This window comes from Rhinolophus sinicus, linkage group LG10 (genome assembly GCF_036562045.2).
Source record: "Rhinolophus sinicus isolate RSC01 linkage group LG10, ASM3656204v1, whole genome shotgun sequence".
NCBI lineage: Eukaryota > Metazoa > Chordata > Mammalia > Chiroptera > Rhinolophidae > Rhinolophus > Rhinolophus sinicus.
The window spans coordinates 89,029,749-89,044,378 of record NC_133759.1 but is presented as its reverse complement, the minus strand read 5'-3'; the positions used below and the strand labels follow the sequence as shown (position 1 = coordinate 89,044,378).

General features: G+C 41.2%; 1 protein-coding gene across 1 annotated transcript in view; it reads left to right on the top strand.

The window, feature by feature from the left end:
- The window catches only part of PDE6A (phosphodiesterase 6A), a 59,248-nt gene that overhangs the window by 15,128 nt on the left and 29,490 nt on the right, over nucleotides 1-14,630 (top strand). The window contains exons 3-6 of the mRNA XM_019734308.2: nucleotides 2,977-3,129; nucleotides 3,998-4,087; nucleotides 4,728-4,868; nucleotides 11,029-11,103. Of these exons, the coding sequence (XP_019589867.2) occupies nucleotides 2,977-3,129; nucleotides 3,998-4,087; nucleotides 4,728-4,868; nucleotides 11,029-11,103 (459 nt within the window). The remainder of the gene's footprint in view (nucleotides 1-2,976; nucleotides 3,130-3,997; nucleotides 4,088-4,727; nucleotides 4,869-11,028; nucleotides 11,104-14,630) is intronic.

Here is a 14,630-nt window from a genome sequence, read left to right as displayed (position 1 = left end):
CCCTTTCTGAAATGGAGAAGTTGTAATATAGCTCCCTGCCCCATGTTCTAGCAAATTCCTGCTCATCCTTGGGAGCTCCTCAGGAAGACTTGCCATTAGGATTGCCAGATAAAATATAGGATGTCCAGTTAAATTTGTTAGAGAAAAGAATAATATTTCAGTGTAAGAATAATATTTTAGTATAAGTGTGTCCTGTGTAATGTTTAGGACATACTTACACTAAAAAAATATTGATTTACCTGAAATTCAAATGTAACTAGGCATCCTGTGTTTGTTTACTAAATCTGGCAACCCTACTTGCCATTCATTTTTGTTTGTATATTAATTCTTTACCATCGCCTATTAGGAAAGCCCATGAGGACTGTCTGTTCCTGTCTGTCTCATTTACCACTGGTGTCTGTCACTGAGTCCAGTGCCTGGGACAGAGTGGGTACTCAGTACAGTTTATTGAGCAAATGAATAAATGATGGCCCTTCCCTAGTCCACTGTGATACTGTGCTCTATAATCAGAAATATATATTTGATGGGTTAGGTTCCTGACACAGGGTTCCCAAGACGTTTGTAATTCCCCGAGAGGTAGAAACATCTGACATAGAACTCAATCCCTTGGAATGTCCTGGGTGGTAAATGTGCTTTTCTTCTAATGAGGCAACTCTTGGTGGGCTCCAGGATGAGGGGTGGTCATCAGAAAGACCTAGCCATGATTAGAAGCTTGGAACTTTCATCCCCACTCCCCATTTTCCAGAGATGGGGGAAGGGCTGGAAATGGAGTGCAATTAATCATGCCTATGTAATGAAGCCTCCATAAAAATCCCAAAGTGCTTCACAAGCCTGGCTCCTCTGAACCTGCAGCTCTCAGCATTACCTCTTGACAGAAACCTCCCTGACTGCCATGACTAACTAAAGTAGCTTTGGCCTGCCATCCCTTCCATCATCTTCTATAGCATCAGCCAGTTTATCTCCTTCAAAGCAGTCACCACAACCTGAAGGGAAAATGCTTCATTGTTTACCAGCTTTTTGTCTGCCTACCCCATTTGTCTGTTTCTCACATTTCACCAGGGAAAGAAGTTAGCCCCGCTAGTTCACTGCTTAGCCCCCAGGTCTAGAACAGTGCCTACCATACTTCAAGAAGGTGCTCCATCAATGTTAACTGAATGAATAAATGAATGACTTGGGGCTTTTCCTAGATAGGCGGCTGATTCCTGGACTTTAAAATAAATAGTTCGAGCCAAATAGTTTCTAAGGCCCCGTCTGCCTCTGAAAATCCTCGGTTCTATGACATGGTTTTTTAGAGGATTTCATATGCAGAAAATACAAAGACGACAATGACAGTGCAAACTCAGTCAATTGGTCGTGGAATTATTTGTGAGGTGAGTTCCAGGGCTGAGAACTCAGTGGGAAAGAGGGTTGTGGTAGATATAGTAACATCTGGCTCAAATGCAGGTGAAACCCAAGTATTGCTTTCCCTGGTAAAAGTAAATATTGCAAAGCTGAAGTGACCTCCTGAAATGAATCTGAGCATAGCTCACCCAGATCTGTCTGGGTCCCGGGACTCATCAGGGTCCTTAGAGAATGACATGATGAAAAACACTTTGTACCTAATGCTTCTTTAGAGATTTTGCTTAATCCTGCAATGCTAATTCAAGTACAGCATGACAGGCCTCTCTTAATTCCTTTGCCCTTCACCTTGTCTGAGGCAGCTTCGTTGACAACAGGGCTGTTGCCAATTTATTGAATCCCACTCCAGGGGGAAGAAATCCATGGATGCAGAGCATCACACTGAATTTCTGAATCGTGGGAAAGGTTCTGCACACTCATTTCCTGCAGAGCTCTCCGAATTGGCTCTGTGAAATACATTTCCATTCTCAGGACAGCATGTACTGTGCGTGTCTGGGTTGGTTTATATGCCAAGCCATGCTGACCACTGGGAAACCTGTCCCGCTACCAGCAAACAGAAAGGTGGATTCTTTTGGATTTAGGGCAACAACTCAGGATCTGTCTCCTCTTTCTGACCACATACTGGCCTCTGAGGCTGCTTTAGGGGTGGAGTGTGTGTGTGTGTGAGAGTGTGTGTGTGTGTGTGCTCCTCTGTACGTTCTCCGCTTTCAGCCACCATGTCCTGTACTACCATTGATTGAACTGTGACCTGGACTGAAAATTAGTGTCTCTTGTATCTCCAGTGTTAGCATAAGACCTGACGCAGGGTGGGGCTCCCATTAAGATCTGTGGAATGGGGGTCTCCATTGGACTGGCTCTGTGGTGCTAGAACTGGATTGTTTAAAAAAAAAAAAAAAGCTGAAAGTAATACATTCTTTCATTCAATGACTTGGACCCAGGTCTAACCTCCTCCAGTCTTCCCCAAAAGGCAGCAGAGCTGAGAGCAGGTTTTTGGAGTCACGCCCAGACCCCCACCACACACACACAAGTAAGAAGTAACATTAACCGTTTTGAGTTTTAGTTCCCCTTCTGGAAGATGGGCTACTGACAGTCTCCCTCTCACAGGTTCCTGGGAGGATTAAAGTGAGATGTAAAGTGCCAGCCTCAATGCCTGCTACTAGCAGTTGTGATTATTATACTCACAAAGCTCTTTTCCTCACTCAAGCTTCTATTCTGGGCTTACCTGTCATCACCTCAAGAGGGCCTACTCTAAACCCTCCTCCCCAGGCACAATCAACTCCCCATACCCTCCTCCCGGGACCCCCACAGTGCTTTGCTCGTGTCTCCTGCATAGCTCTCAGTAGGCTGAATCTCAGACTTGCTTCTTCTGTTGTACTCTAGAGGCTTCCAGGGCAGAAATCCTCTCCGACTGCCTTGCCCCTGCTGAGGAGAGGAGATGGAAATGTCTTCATTCTCTTGTCAACAGAGAATAGCAAGCCCGCCCCCACCAACCCACTATGATGGGCATGCAGGACCCTGGTTGTTTTATTGTCTTTGCTCTTCATTTGCCCGCCCATGCTTATTTCTGTCTTCCTTCAGGATGAGCATTTCTGCGATTTCGTGGACAACCTCACAGAGTATCAAACCAAGAGCATCTTGGCTTCCCCCATAATGAATGGGAAGGACGTGGTGGCCATAATCATGGCTGTGAACAAAGTGGATGGGCCCCACTTCACCAAGAGAGATGAAGAGGTAAGGGTACTTGAGAAACTGCTGGGGTGGCCATACCAGCACGTTCTCCCAGCTCAGGAGGTCCTCTGAACCTTGCTATTTGGCCTGACCTCGGCTTCCCCATCTGTCAGACAAGGGGTTAGTCTGATGCTCTCTGAGGGAGGGAGGTCAGAATAATGGTTAAGACATTGGCTTTTGGGGCGGCCGGTTAGCTCAGTTGGTTAGAGCACGATGCTTGTAACAACAAGGTTGCAGGTTCGATCCCCACATGGGCCACTGTGAGCTGCGCCCTCCACAACTAGACTGAAACAACTGCTTGACTTGGAGCTGATGGGTCCTGGAAAAACACACTTAAAATAAACAAAAGTTTAAAACATTGGTCTTTAGAGCCAAGAATGTAGGGATGATTGTTCTGGCTCTGCTAATATCTAGCTGACATGGGCAAATTGCATAATTTTTCTGAACCTCTGTTTTCTTATTTGTAAGAAATAGTTACAAGGGGCTTTCCCTAGTTTGGTGTCTGATTCCTGGGCTTGAAAATAAACAGTTTTAAAATGGGGATGATTTTATAATTTCCAGCTCTTGGGGTACTTGTAGTGATCAGATAAGATAGCATACACAAATGACTTACCACAGGGACTGCAAACTCAATAAATAGTAGCTATTTTTTCATGAATACACCCCTATTGACATTGACATGTTACATTCTGTGTTTTCTACATTCTACTCTTATAATGCAACATTTTATGAGTGAGCATTCCATGAGCTAGCTACTCAAATTGCCTCTGATGAAGCTTTAGAAATATCCAGACATTTGCAGATGGTAGAAGTGGCCAGAGGAGGGATTTCTCCTTCTCATCTATTTCCCCTCATGCTGTTTGATTTTCAGATTCTTCTCAAGTATCTCAATTTTGCAAATGTAATCATGAAGGTGTTCCACCTGAGTTACCTGCACAACTGTGAGACTCGGCGTGGCCAGGTAAGGGGTGTGGCTCAAGGGAATGGACTGGACCCATCCTTTTACTGAAGCATTGACGTGGTCAGACTTGAAAAGGCCGGTGGAAATGAAAGTGCCTGGGAACCAGCATATAGTCTCTTCCCAGCATCCCTGGGGTTAGGAGGTAGTGGATGTTTGTAAAGCTCTGTTCCAGAGCGATTATCTGTGCAAGTTTCAAGTCAGACGTCTTGGATTTGAATCCCTGCGAAGCCATTATCTCTAATGCCCTGTGCAAATCACTTAGCCTCTCCAAGCATCAGTCTCCCCATTTTGAAAAATGGAAATAATTATGGTTCCACCCTCAAAAGATTATTGTCAATAGTAAAGGAGATAATGTATGGAGAGCATTTGTACTCAATCAATGTTTGTTATTATTATTCTCTTTAACAATGTATGAATGAAAGAAATGGAAGGAGTTGTAGGCTGGTGAGTTATTTCACCTCCCTGAACCTCAGTTCCTCCATCTATAAAATGGGGATTGTTATCCTGTCTCTATCTCAGGGTTATTGTGAGAGTTAAATGAGATAAACTCTAGAGTACTTACAGAGTTGCTATTATTCTCTAGGTAGTGAGCTTCTGCTTTGTGCCTCAGAAACTTTGATGTGTTTTTGTGTTTCTTCAGATACTGCTGTGGTCTGGGAGCAAAGTCTTTGAAGAGCTTACAGACATCGAGAGACAGTTCCACAAAGCCCTGTACACAGTCCGAGCCTTCCTCAACTGCGACAGATACTCTGTGGGGCTCTTAGACATGACGAAGCAGAAGGTGAGAAAGGAGTGGACCTTTCCAAGAATGGGTGAAATATACCCCAAGAGGAGCCCAGGCTGGTATCATCCATTTCGTTGCGCAGGGAAGAGGCTGGGAGATTGTGGATAGCTGTGCAAAGTTTTTCATACTTTTATGCTGAAGGGTTGAGTACTAACCTTTAAAAGAGACAAGTCAATCTAGGGCACAGGTGAGTAAAAACATCTTGTATCTTCCCTAGTCAGCTAGAAAAGAAAGCATCCATGAGAAGAAGGCTTGATGAGGTGGTGAAGGTGAATGACGAAGAAGTTTCTATGTAGGATCAACGTCCAGAAAGAAGAAAGTTGCCAACTTCAGGAATTCTCAGAAAATGCACTCAAAGTTGGGCAAAAACCTTTCCGATGGTTTGTAGAGCCCAGGCAACTGAAGTGAAGGTGGATACTTGGGTCTGGTCCCTCAGAATGCTCAGGAGCTAGGTTTGCCCCAGATACAGTGGTTAGGGAGGCAGAGCCCTGTAAAGTCCCAAGCTTTGTTTTTCAGCTAGGTTTCCTCAAACCAACCCTCCCATGGTTCTCTTCCTGTCTCTGCTCCTGAAGCTAATCATTTTCTGCCTTGGAACAGATTTCCAGAGTAATCTGGATTTGTAATTTCCTATCCCAAAGACCCATGGTACAGGATTCCTGTCTATTTAATTTTGTACCCCTTGTCGTGCTGAGCGTGCTACATAGACCAGTGGAGACCCTCCAATATTTCGTTGAATGAATACATGAATCACAGATTCTGGGGTTGGGAAAGATGTTCGATCTAGTAGTGCAGAGGCTCCTAAATGTCACAGTGAATCAGAATCTTCTGAGGAACTGTATAAAAATTGCTAGGCTACGTTTCCTGATTTTTTTTTTACTTGCCTTTTTTACTGAATGCTTAGTGAACATCTTCCCATGTCAGTACACGTGGATTTTTTTCAGTAAGTCTTTATGTTGAAACATAACATATGCACAGAGAAGAGCACTAATTGCCGGTGAATAGTTCAATGATTTATCACATCCCCACGTAACCACCACCAAGATGAAAAACTAGAAAACATTACCAACCCCTCAGAAGCCCCTTTCTTTTCCCTTTGCAGTAACTCCCTCACACCCCTCCCTGAATCTAACCACTATCACACCTTTAATGCCATGTTAGTTTTGCCTACTTTTGAAATTCATATAAATGGGATCATACAAATACATGCTTTTTTGTGTCTGGCTTCTTTCGATGATTTTGGTTGTGAGATCTCTCCTTACTGCTCCACGTAACATTAGTTCATTCATTTTCATTCTTGTGGAATGTTCCATTATATGAATAATCCACACAATATTTATTTGTTCTATTGTTGATGGACATTTGAGATTTTGGTTTGGGCTATTATGAATATTGCTATGATGAACACTCTGGTACATATCCTTTGGTACACAGTTGTACCCATTTCTGGTAGGTATTTTCCTAGGAGTAGAAGTTCTGGGTAACCATTTTATCAGATATTGCCCATCTAATTTGCAAAATGATTGTACCATTTTACCCTCCCACCAACAATATATGAGGGTTTCCTCACCAATATTTGGTTTTGCCAGTCTTACTAATTCTTGTGAGTATGTATTTAGTGTTATTTCTCTGGGTATTAACATGTATCCTCCTAACGATTGATGAGGTTGAACACTTTTTCATATATTTATTGGCCATTTGGATATCCTCTTTTGGGAAGTGCCTGCTCAAATCTTTTCTCTATTTTTAAAAATTCTATTGTCTTTTTGATCTTACTGATTTGTGGGAGTGCTTTACAAATTCTGGATATAGGTCCTCTGTTGAATACACACATTGCAAATATCTTTCCCCGTTCTGTGATTTCTTTCTCTTAATAGTATGTTTTGATGAATATAAGTTCTGGATTGTAATGTAGTCCAATTTATCAATCTTTCCTTTAGGGTTATTGGTTTTTGTGCCCCAAGGTGATATAAATATTCACTTATGCTAACTTCTAAAAGCTTTATTGTTTTAACTTTCACATGGAGTTCTGCAATCTATCTGGAATGTTTTAAATGTACAGTGTGATGTCAATATTAATTTTTTCATATGTATATCCAGTTGACCCAACACCATATATTGAAAAAAAAACTTTTCTTTCTCCACTCTCCTATTGAAAAGACCATCTTTCCCTATCATGCCTCTGTCATCAATCAAGTGTCCATATGTGTTGGGTCTGTTTCTGGACTCTAATTGTCCCATTGGTATATTTATCTGTCTTTCTACAATATCGTACTGTCCCAATTACATTATCTTTATAAAATATCTTGATATCCAGTAGTGAAAAGACATCTAGACTTTCTCCCTGTGTTTTATGTTTCTTACATTCCTTTTTGTATTTTGCATCCTTTTGTATTTTTTTTTTCAGTTTGAATATTTCTTATCTTCCATTAATCCTTCAGTCGTGTCTAATTGGCTGTTAAAGCTATCTAGTATTTTTAATTTCAAGTATTTTTCAATTTTATATTTCTATTTCATTCTTTTTTGTAGTTTCTAGTTCTCTGCTCTGTATTTGACTTCTTGGACACAATCAGTTATTTTAGAGTTTGGGTCTGACTATAATATCTGTAGATATTTCCTGTGACTGTATCTATGATCTGTTTTCCTCTTAATGTTTCAGTTAATGACTTATCTTTTATTTGCCTGTTACTTTTGTTGGAACCGTTTGTAAGGGCTGGTCTACATTTGCTTCCCTGTTATTCTGAGGGTATAAACCTTTGTGGTGATCTCAGCTGAAAGCCTGGGGTGTTTTTCAAGGGCATTCCTCCTTGGTAGACCCTGAGTTCCAATTTGTTTTCCTAACCCAGTGAATCTGCTGAAAGCTTTGCTCAGCTTCCTAGCTGTTTCATAGTATCTTTGATATCAGCAAGGGGGTTGAAAGAAAATGTTGAATCGAACGTCAGGCTCATAACTGGGTTTCCCTTCTCTGTGGGATCTTGGCCCATCAAGTCCTTGCTGCTTTGCTAGTTCTATGATTCTTTTGAATATATGTTTATACATATACACGTATATACACACAGTCCAGTACACACATTCTCAGTCAGAAGAATGGTCTGGAACAAACTAGCTACCATTAGCAGAAGTAGAAATCTTCTTTCTTTGTTCTTTAGCCCACATGGATTTATCTCATTCTTTTGAATAGTATGGATATACCATACTAATTTATTCTTTCCCCTATTGCTTGACATGTAAATCATTTTAAAGTAGGCCTGCAATTAAAGACAATATTGCAATGAAATCATCTCTATACACTTGACAGAGAATATCTATATAACAGAGCTGTAGAAGTGGAATTATTAGGACAAAAATTTGATTCTGCTTTCCCAAAAATTTCCCTCTAAAGTGTGACTTTACACTCTCAGTCACACTGCATCAGAGTTCCATTTCCCCAAACGTCTGCCAATTCTGGATATCATAAATTTTTTCTTTCCCTATCTAAATGGGCAAAAAGTAGTTTTGCTTTTTACTTTTGATTGTTTTGTCATTGATTACCAGTGAGGATAAATATATTTTATATGTTTGCTTGTGATTTACTTTTTCTTCCTCCATGTATTACCCTGACATATCATTTTTCCACTTTTAAAATTGAATTGTTTGTCTATTTCTTATTAAAATATAGGAGTATGTTATATATGGCAGAGATTATATATCTATCACATAGGTTGCAACTATATTTTCCCTTCCTATGAATTGTATTTTAACTTTGTTTATAGCACCTTTCATCATACAGAAGACTTACATTTTCTTTTATGGCTTCTGAGTTTTGGATTTTGTTCAAGAAAGACTTCTCCACCCTCAATATTATAAAGAGAATATGAAATAATCTGATATATTCTCTACTAGTTTTGATTAATGTATTTTAATCTTTCATTTGTCTTGAAATTATGTGTGTGTATGGTGTGAGGTAGGGTAAATTTGTCCCCTCCACCCCATATTTCCCCTGTTTTGAAATGACACCATTTTGATATGCCATTTTATCATATACCAGAATTCAATATACCCGTTAATCTATTATTCTGATTTTTGCCTTTAAAATAACTCCCTTAGTGATTCTGGTACAGTTGGGCCATATACTGATTTTAGGAAGCCTCTGATTCTAGTACAGCAATCCATTTGATTTTTGCACACTCTTGAACAATATTTTGCCAAATATTGCTAAGTCCAACAATAAACCCTTTGATACTCCTTCAGGAAGTAGCTTATGAATGAATTCATACAGATGAATGATTCTTTTTTTCAAATCAAAAGAATTTCTGAGTAGTTGAATTTAAAACACTCCATCTTAAGGTACCCAGTTTGCACCTTAAAGAATCTGCCCCCAAGTCCAATCTGCTCTATGCTGCAATGTTTTGCCCTCTGTTTCTTTCTTTTTTTAAAAAACTTTTATTTATTTTAAGTGTGTTTTTACAGGACCCATCAGCTCCAAGTCAAGTAGTTGTTTCAATGTAGTTGTGGAGGGTGCAGCTCACAGTGGCCCATGTGGGGATCGAACTGGCAACCTTGGTGCTATGAGCATTGCACTCTAACCAACTGAGCTAACTGGCCGCCCTGCCCTCTGTTTCTTTTGAACTCCCTCTCAAAAGGGAAAGTCACATTTCAGCAAGAATATTCTGACTTAGTCATCCCCGAAAGATGGAACAACCTAGCAATTAGAGGTGAACTAGGCTGCCTACAGTCACTCTAAGAACCTACCCCCCAGGTAGCTAAACTCTTACCTGAGCTATTGACATTATGAAATAAGTCATTGAATTATACATTTGAACTGGGTGAGTTGTATGGTATGTGAATTATATTTCAATCAAGGCTTTTAAAAATAAAAGAAAGAAGAAAAAAAGAAAAGAGAGAGAGAGGAAGGCAAGCATAAACATGCCCGACTCTCCACCCAACCCCTTGTTGACTTCAGCTTCTCCTTGGGACAATCTTCAGAGCCACTCAGTGTTTGACACAGATAGTGTTAGCCCAAAGTACTTGTCCTTCTTTTGGGCTCCTCAAATATTTGTGTTCTCCTTCCATAACTGTTTAGGTTCTTACCCCATCTATCTTACTATAGTTATTTGAGTATTTGATTGTCTCCTCCAGGAGACAGTAAGTTCCCCCAAGGCACAAACTGTGCCTTGACAGTTTCAGTATATCTACAGTAGCAGCAGGCATGTTGTGTGGCTCAGGCAGGCCCCCATGTCACATTTTCACCCAGAGTTGAATTTCTTCCTGTTGTCAGTAGTCAACAAAAATCTGAATTTCATGCAGACTCCCTTCTGTTTGTCCTCTTTCTGAATGATATTAGAATAGGCAAACCACCATGAAAAACATGTTCAGACAAGAGAGAGGCCAAGAACAGGGGAGCTTGGCATGCTGTCAACCATAACCCAGCGTTAATTGATCATTGTCCCTAGACATCTACAGATGAATGGATGGAGTGGGCACTGGAGGACAGAGGCCTCCTCTGCCAGGCCCAGGCTCCACCCACCACAAGCTGTGCAGCTACGTGAGCAGTCGGAAAACCAGTGGAGAAGTAACAGGGAAGAGCCTGTGCTGTGTCCCAGTCAGTTTCTCCTCCTGAGGCTGTGAGACAGTGCAACGCCTTTTCTCTCTGCCCATGTCTTTGCCAGTTGTTTTAGGTGTCATCCTTTCTTGTTGGATCTCAGATACGAGTCTATCTGTCCATATTTGGCACCATTGTTTTTGCTTTCTTATTAGGGAAAAATATTTTTTTTCCTGATTACAAAAGCAATAAGTTTTACTATGGAAAAATTGCTAAATAAATGATAGCCTCCTTCCAATCACCCAGAGGAAACCAGTTGCTAATACTTTGTTGTAAATCCTTTGAGAGCATTTTCTATGTATAGTTAAACATTGGGGTCACATGATCTATATAGTTTTGTCACCTCACATTTTTTCACTCATCAATATATCATAGACATATTTTTAATCAATACGTAAACATCTGTAGCATCATTGTTAATAGATGCACCATAATTGATTTAATAAGTCCCCTCTTATTGGACACTTAGGTTGTTTCTAATTTTTCACTGTTATAAATGATACTGCAAGGACCATTATTTTAACTAAACCTTCGATCATGTATTTTCAAGCATGTAATTATTGTGTTTCTCATTCCTAGGAATTTTTTGACGTGTGGCCAGTCCTGATGGGTGAAGCTCCACCCTACACTGGTCCCAGGACTCCAGATGGAAGGGTAGGTCTCTCTCTGGCCTGTTCATTATGATCAAATGTTTAATGAAATTCAATTGTAAGGCAGTGTAGACCCTGCTGATGTTTCTTTATCACTTGGGTATTTATTTTCTTTGGGTTGGGTTGTCTCCCTTGAAGTTATAATTCCTCCTAATAGCCAAGCCCTGTAATTTGCAAGTTGTTTTTCATATCTTGCTAGAGTTGTACAGTAACCTGGTGGGGTTGAGCAGGATGACATCAAAATTCTCATTCCACAGAAGAGGGCATAGCCCGAGAAAAGTCAAGCAACTTGGTCAAGAATTCACCCAGCAGGAGTTCAGAATTATAGACAGAGCAGGAAATACCTTTAATATCTAATTGAAAGCATATAAATTGATAGCCAGAAGCTCAATTCCAGCCAACAGATAAACTTGTTTGGCTGCATATCTTTAAAAATCTTTTTACTTAAAAAAATGTTTGAATTAGTAGCTTAGCACTTAAAAATCAAGATATTTCCCATAAACATCTACATTCTCTGTGCCTTTTGAAAAGGTGGAAGATCAGTCAAAACTTGACCCACAATCCCGCAGGGTAAATTTGATTGGAGCTGAGTATCAGCTGCCTCTTTGGAATGTGGCCTGAGCGCTCTAGTTTGCCACAGTCCCCATCACTCCCTCTTGGGTACACCTGGTCCCTGCTCATATTTATGTTTCTACCGGGCCTCTAGGCACTTGAGTTTGTGACCTCTGGTCTTATACCATTGCTTCATTTTAAATATGAGGAACAAACACTTTAGAAAAGCTGAAATGACATATGTGGGATGCGGCAATGATGCAGAATAAACAGATCTGGTACTCAAATGGCCTATAGAACCTGTACCTGTAGAATGACTGAATGACCTTAGCTGAGGCCACACAGGGTAAGTAAGCAGCAGAGTCATGACCTGAATTGAGTTTTAGTCCAGTGCTCTTCCCACAAGCCCTTTTAGACTGTCTGAAATAGCATATCAATTTCTGCTAGGCGGCTCGGTTGCACCCAGCCAACCATGACCCTAACCCACAACAGAGGGCGTGTGTGTGTGTGTTTGTGTGTTTGTGTGTGTGTGTGGTGTGATAGACTTTATTTAGTCTTAATTCAAACTCTTGCTTATGAGCTACATATACACACCAGAAAAGATTTCAACCGTGGAGTCTATGGTCTGCTGTGCTTTATCCAAAATGACCTTTATAACCTGCTGTTGTCCAGTTTCAGACTACTTTTTTACCCACACAATTTCATAGTTTTCTTTGGGAAGACTGAGTCTTCAAGGATTGCATCATGTGCCTCTGTCAAAAATAATTTGGGGACACTTTTCCTTTTTAAATACAGCTTTTTGTGTTGGTGTAGCTGACTTGTTACCACCGAGCTTTTTCTCCAGTTCACATAAGAGCTGGACTTGTATTTCCTAGAAATTTAGAAGGAGAGAAACTGGACTAGATATCACCATAGCTTTCGGGCAACACCAACTTCAATTAACTTTAATTTCCTTGGCTACTATGATACTCAGTTCCCTGAGGTCAGAGGTCATCTCCAACTCCAAGACAGCCAGAGAAATGTTGGGCTCTAACTTATCTGGTTCTTCACCCTCAAGCACCCCAATCTTTTTTTTTTTTTTTAATTGGGGAAGGGGAACAGGACTTTACTGGGGAACAGTGTGTACTTCCAAGCCTTTTTTCCAAGTCAAGTTGTTGTCCTTTCAGTCTTAGTTGTGGAGGGCGCAGCTCAGCTCCAGGTCCAGTTGCCATCTCTAGTTGCAGGGGGCACAGCCCACCATCCCTTGCGGGAGTCAAACCGGCAACCTTGTGGTTGAGAGGATGCGCTCCAACCAACTGAGCCATCTGGGAGCTCAAGCACCCCAATCTTTAAGCCTGAACTGAACAGGACATTTTCTCACTCAGCGCCAGCCCAGAAAAAGCTGCCCATCATTTGATCAATTCAAGGAGTGTTGGTTTCACTGAGGTGACCAGCACATTCATAGTTAAGACTTTTCTTTCTCCAAACCCTTCTCCACCTCAGGTAGCAAGGGCTCAGTCAGTCCTTGCAAGAGTATGAGGCCTTGCATTGTGATGGAAAAGGCCAGAGGACTTTGGTTTGGGTTGGTTGCTAACTTGTAGGGTGAATTTTGTCAAATAATTGATGGTCTTCAATTTTCCCATCTTTGGGATGCTGTCACTGAATCCATCTCCAAAGTATGTTCCAGGTTTTCAACACAGCTGGAGAGGAAAACACACATAGGCTTGAGCTGGGGCCCAGATACAGCATGACAGGACTGGCCAAAAGTAGATCTTCTGGAAAGAGCATGGGTTTGTGGAAAGAAAGCCTGAGTTCAGATCCCTGCTGCACCAGGTAGTTATATGGCCTTGGGGAACCTCTCTAAGCCTCACCTTCCTCATCTGATTAAGTCACTTACTCTTCTCAACTAGTTTATGAAGGACGTATCCTCATTTTCCTCATTTGACAGTTGAGGAGGTTGAGGTCTAGAGGGGTCAAATCGTTTGTACAAAATCAAACCCAGGATGCTTTTCTTTCTGGTAACTGATACTACCATCATGTTTTTTGACATTCCCTTTGCCTTCTAACATCACTCTCACACTTTATCGGCCACATTCCCATTAGAAATACAGCTTTTGTCTGGATTTTGACCAATTAACCTCCCTAAATCTTGGGTCTGAAGCTCCCCAATAGCAGCTACAGCTCACTTCATCTCCTTTTAAAAAGAAAATGATGTACATGTGTATTTTAATTATTAGAAAGTTATGCAGGCTAATTAGGCTTTATGGGAAAAAAAAGTGGCACTTGTTTTAAAACTGGTATATTTCCATGCATGACGATTTGGCTATGGCTGCATCTGTAGCTCTTTCAAAGACCCTTGTGTTACAGCCTGAGCTGCTCAGGTAGAATGTAACAAAGGTGATCTTTGATGGCTTAGTTTTGACTTTCCGAAGGCTGGTGAACTTCTACGTGAATATGGCCTTGAAGACAGCTTGGCTGAACTACAGGGTATGAAAAAAGCCCTGTTTACCTAAAGCACAGTGATCTTTTTGTTGCTTTCTGTGAAAGCAAATTAATTCTCCTGTGTGTTTCAAAAACAACACTTCCATTTCTAACCTTTCTAAAGGAATCTCGTGATCACCCCTGGATCGGGCAGCCTGTGGGGCCCCGGGAGCTGGCAGCTTGCCTGGAAGTGCAGGGCACAGCCCAGGCCCAAGGACAGATGTCCCCAAAGCAAAGACCTGAAGAAGGTCGAGAAGGTTGTAGAAGCCAGCCTCCTCCTCCTCCCAGGTGGAAACTTAGCTCTACCAAAGTCACAGCAGATAATTCAGCCACGTTTGCTTTCTACTAGTACCTACAGGGTACAACTTCACTTTTCTCAAATGTTCTTCGCAAAGTTTGTTTGTATTTGTTGAAAAACGAATGCATGGGCCCAGGGACAAGCTCACACCATACAAAAGGTAACACCACAGAAATCCAGCCTCCTGAGGCAGACACGGTTAGCGACTATCTTTTCAGAAA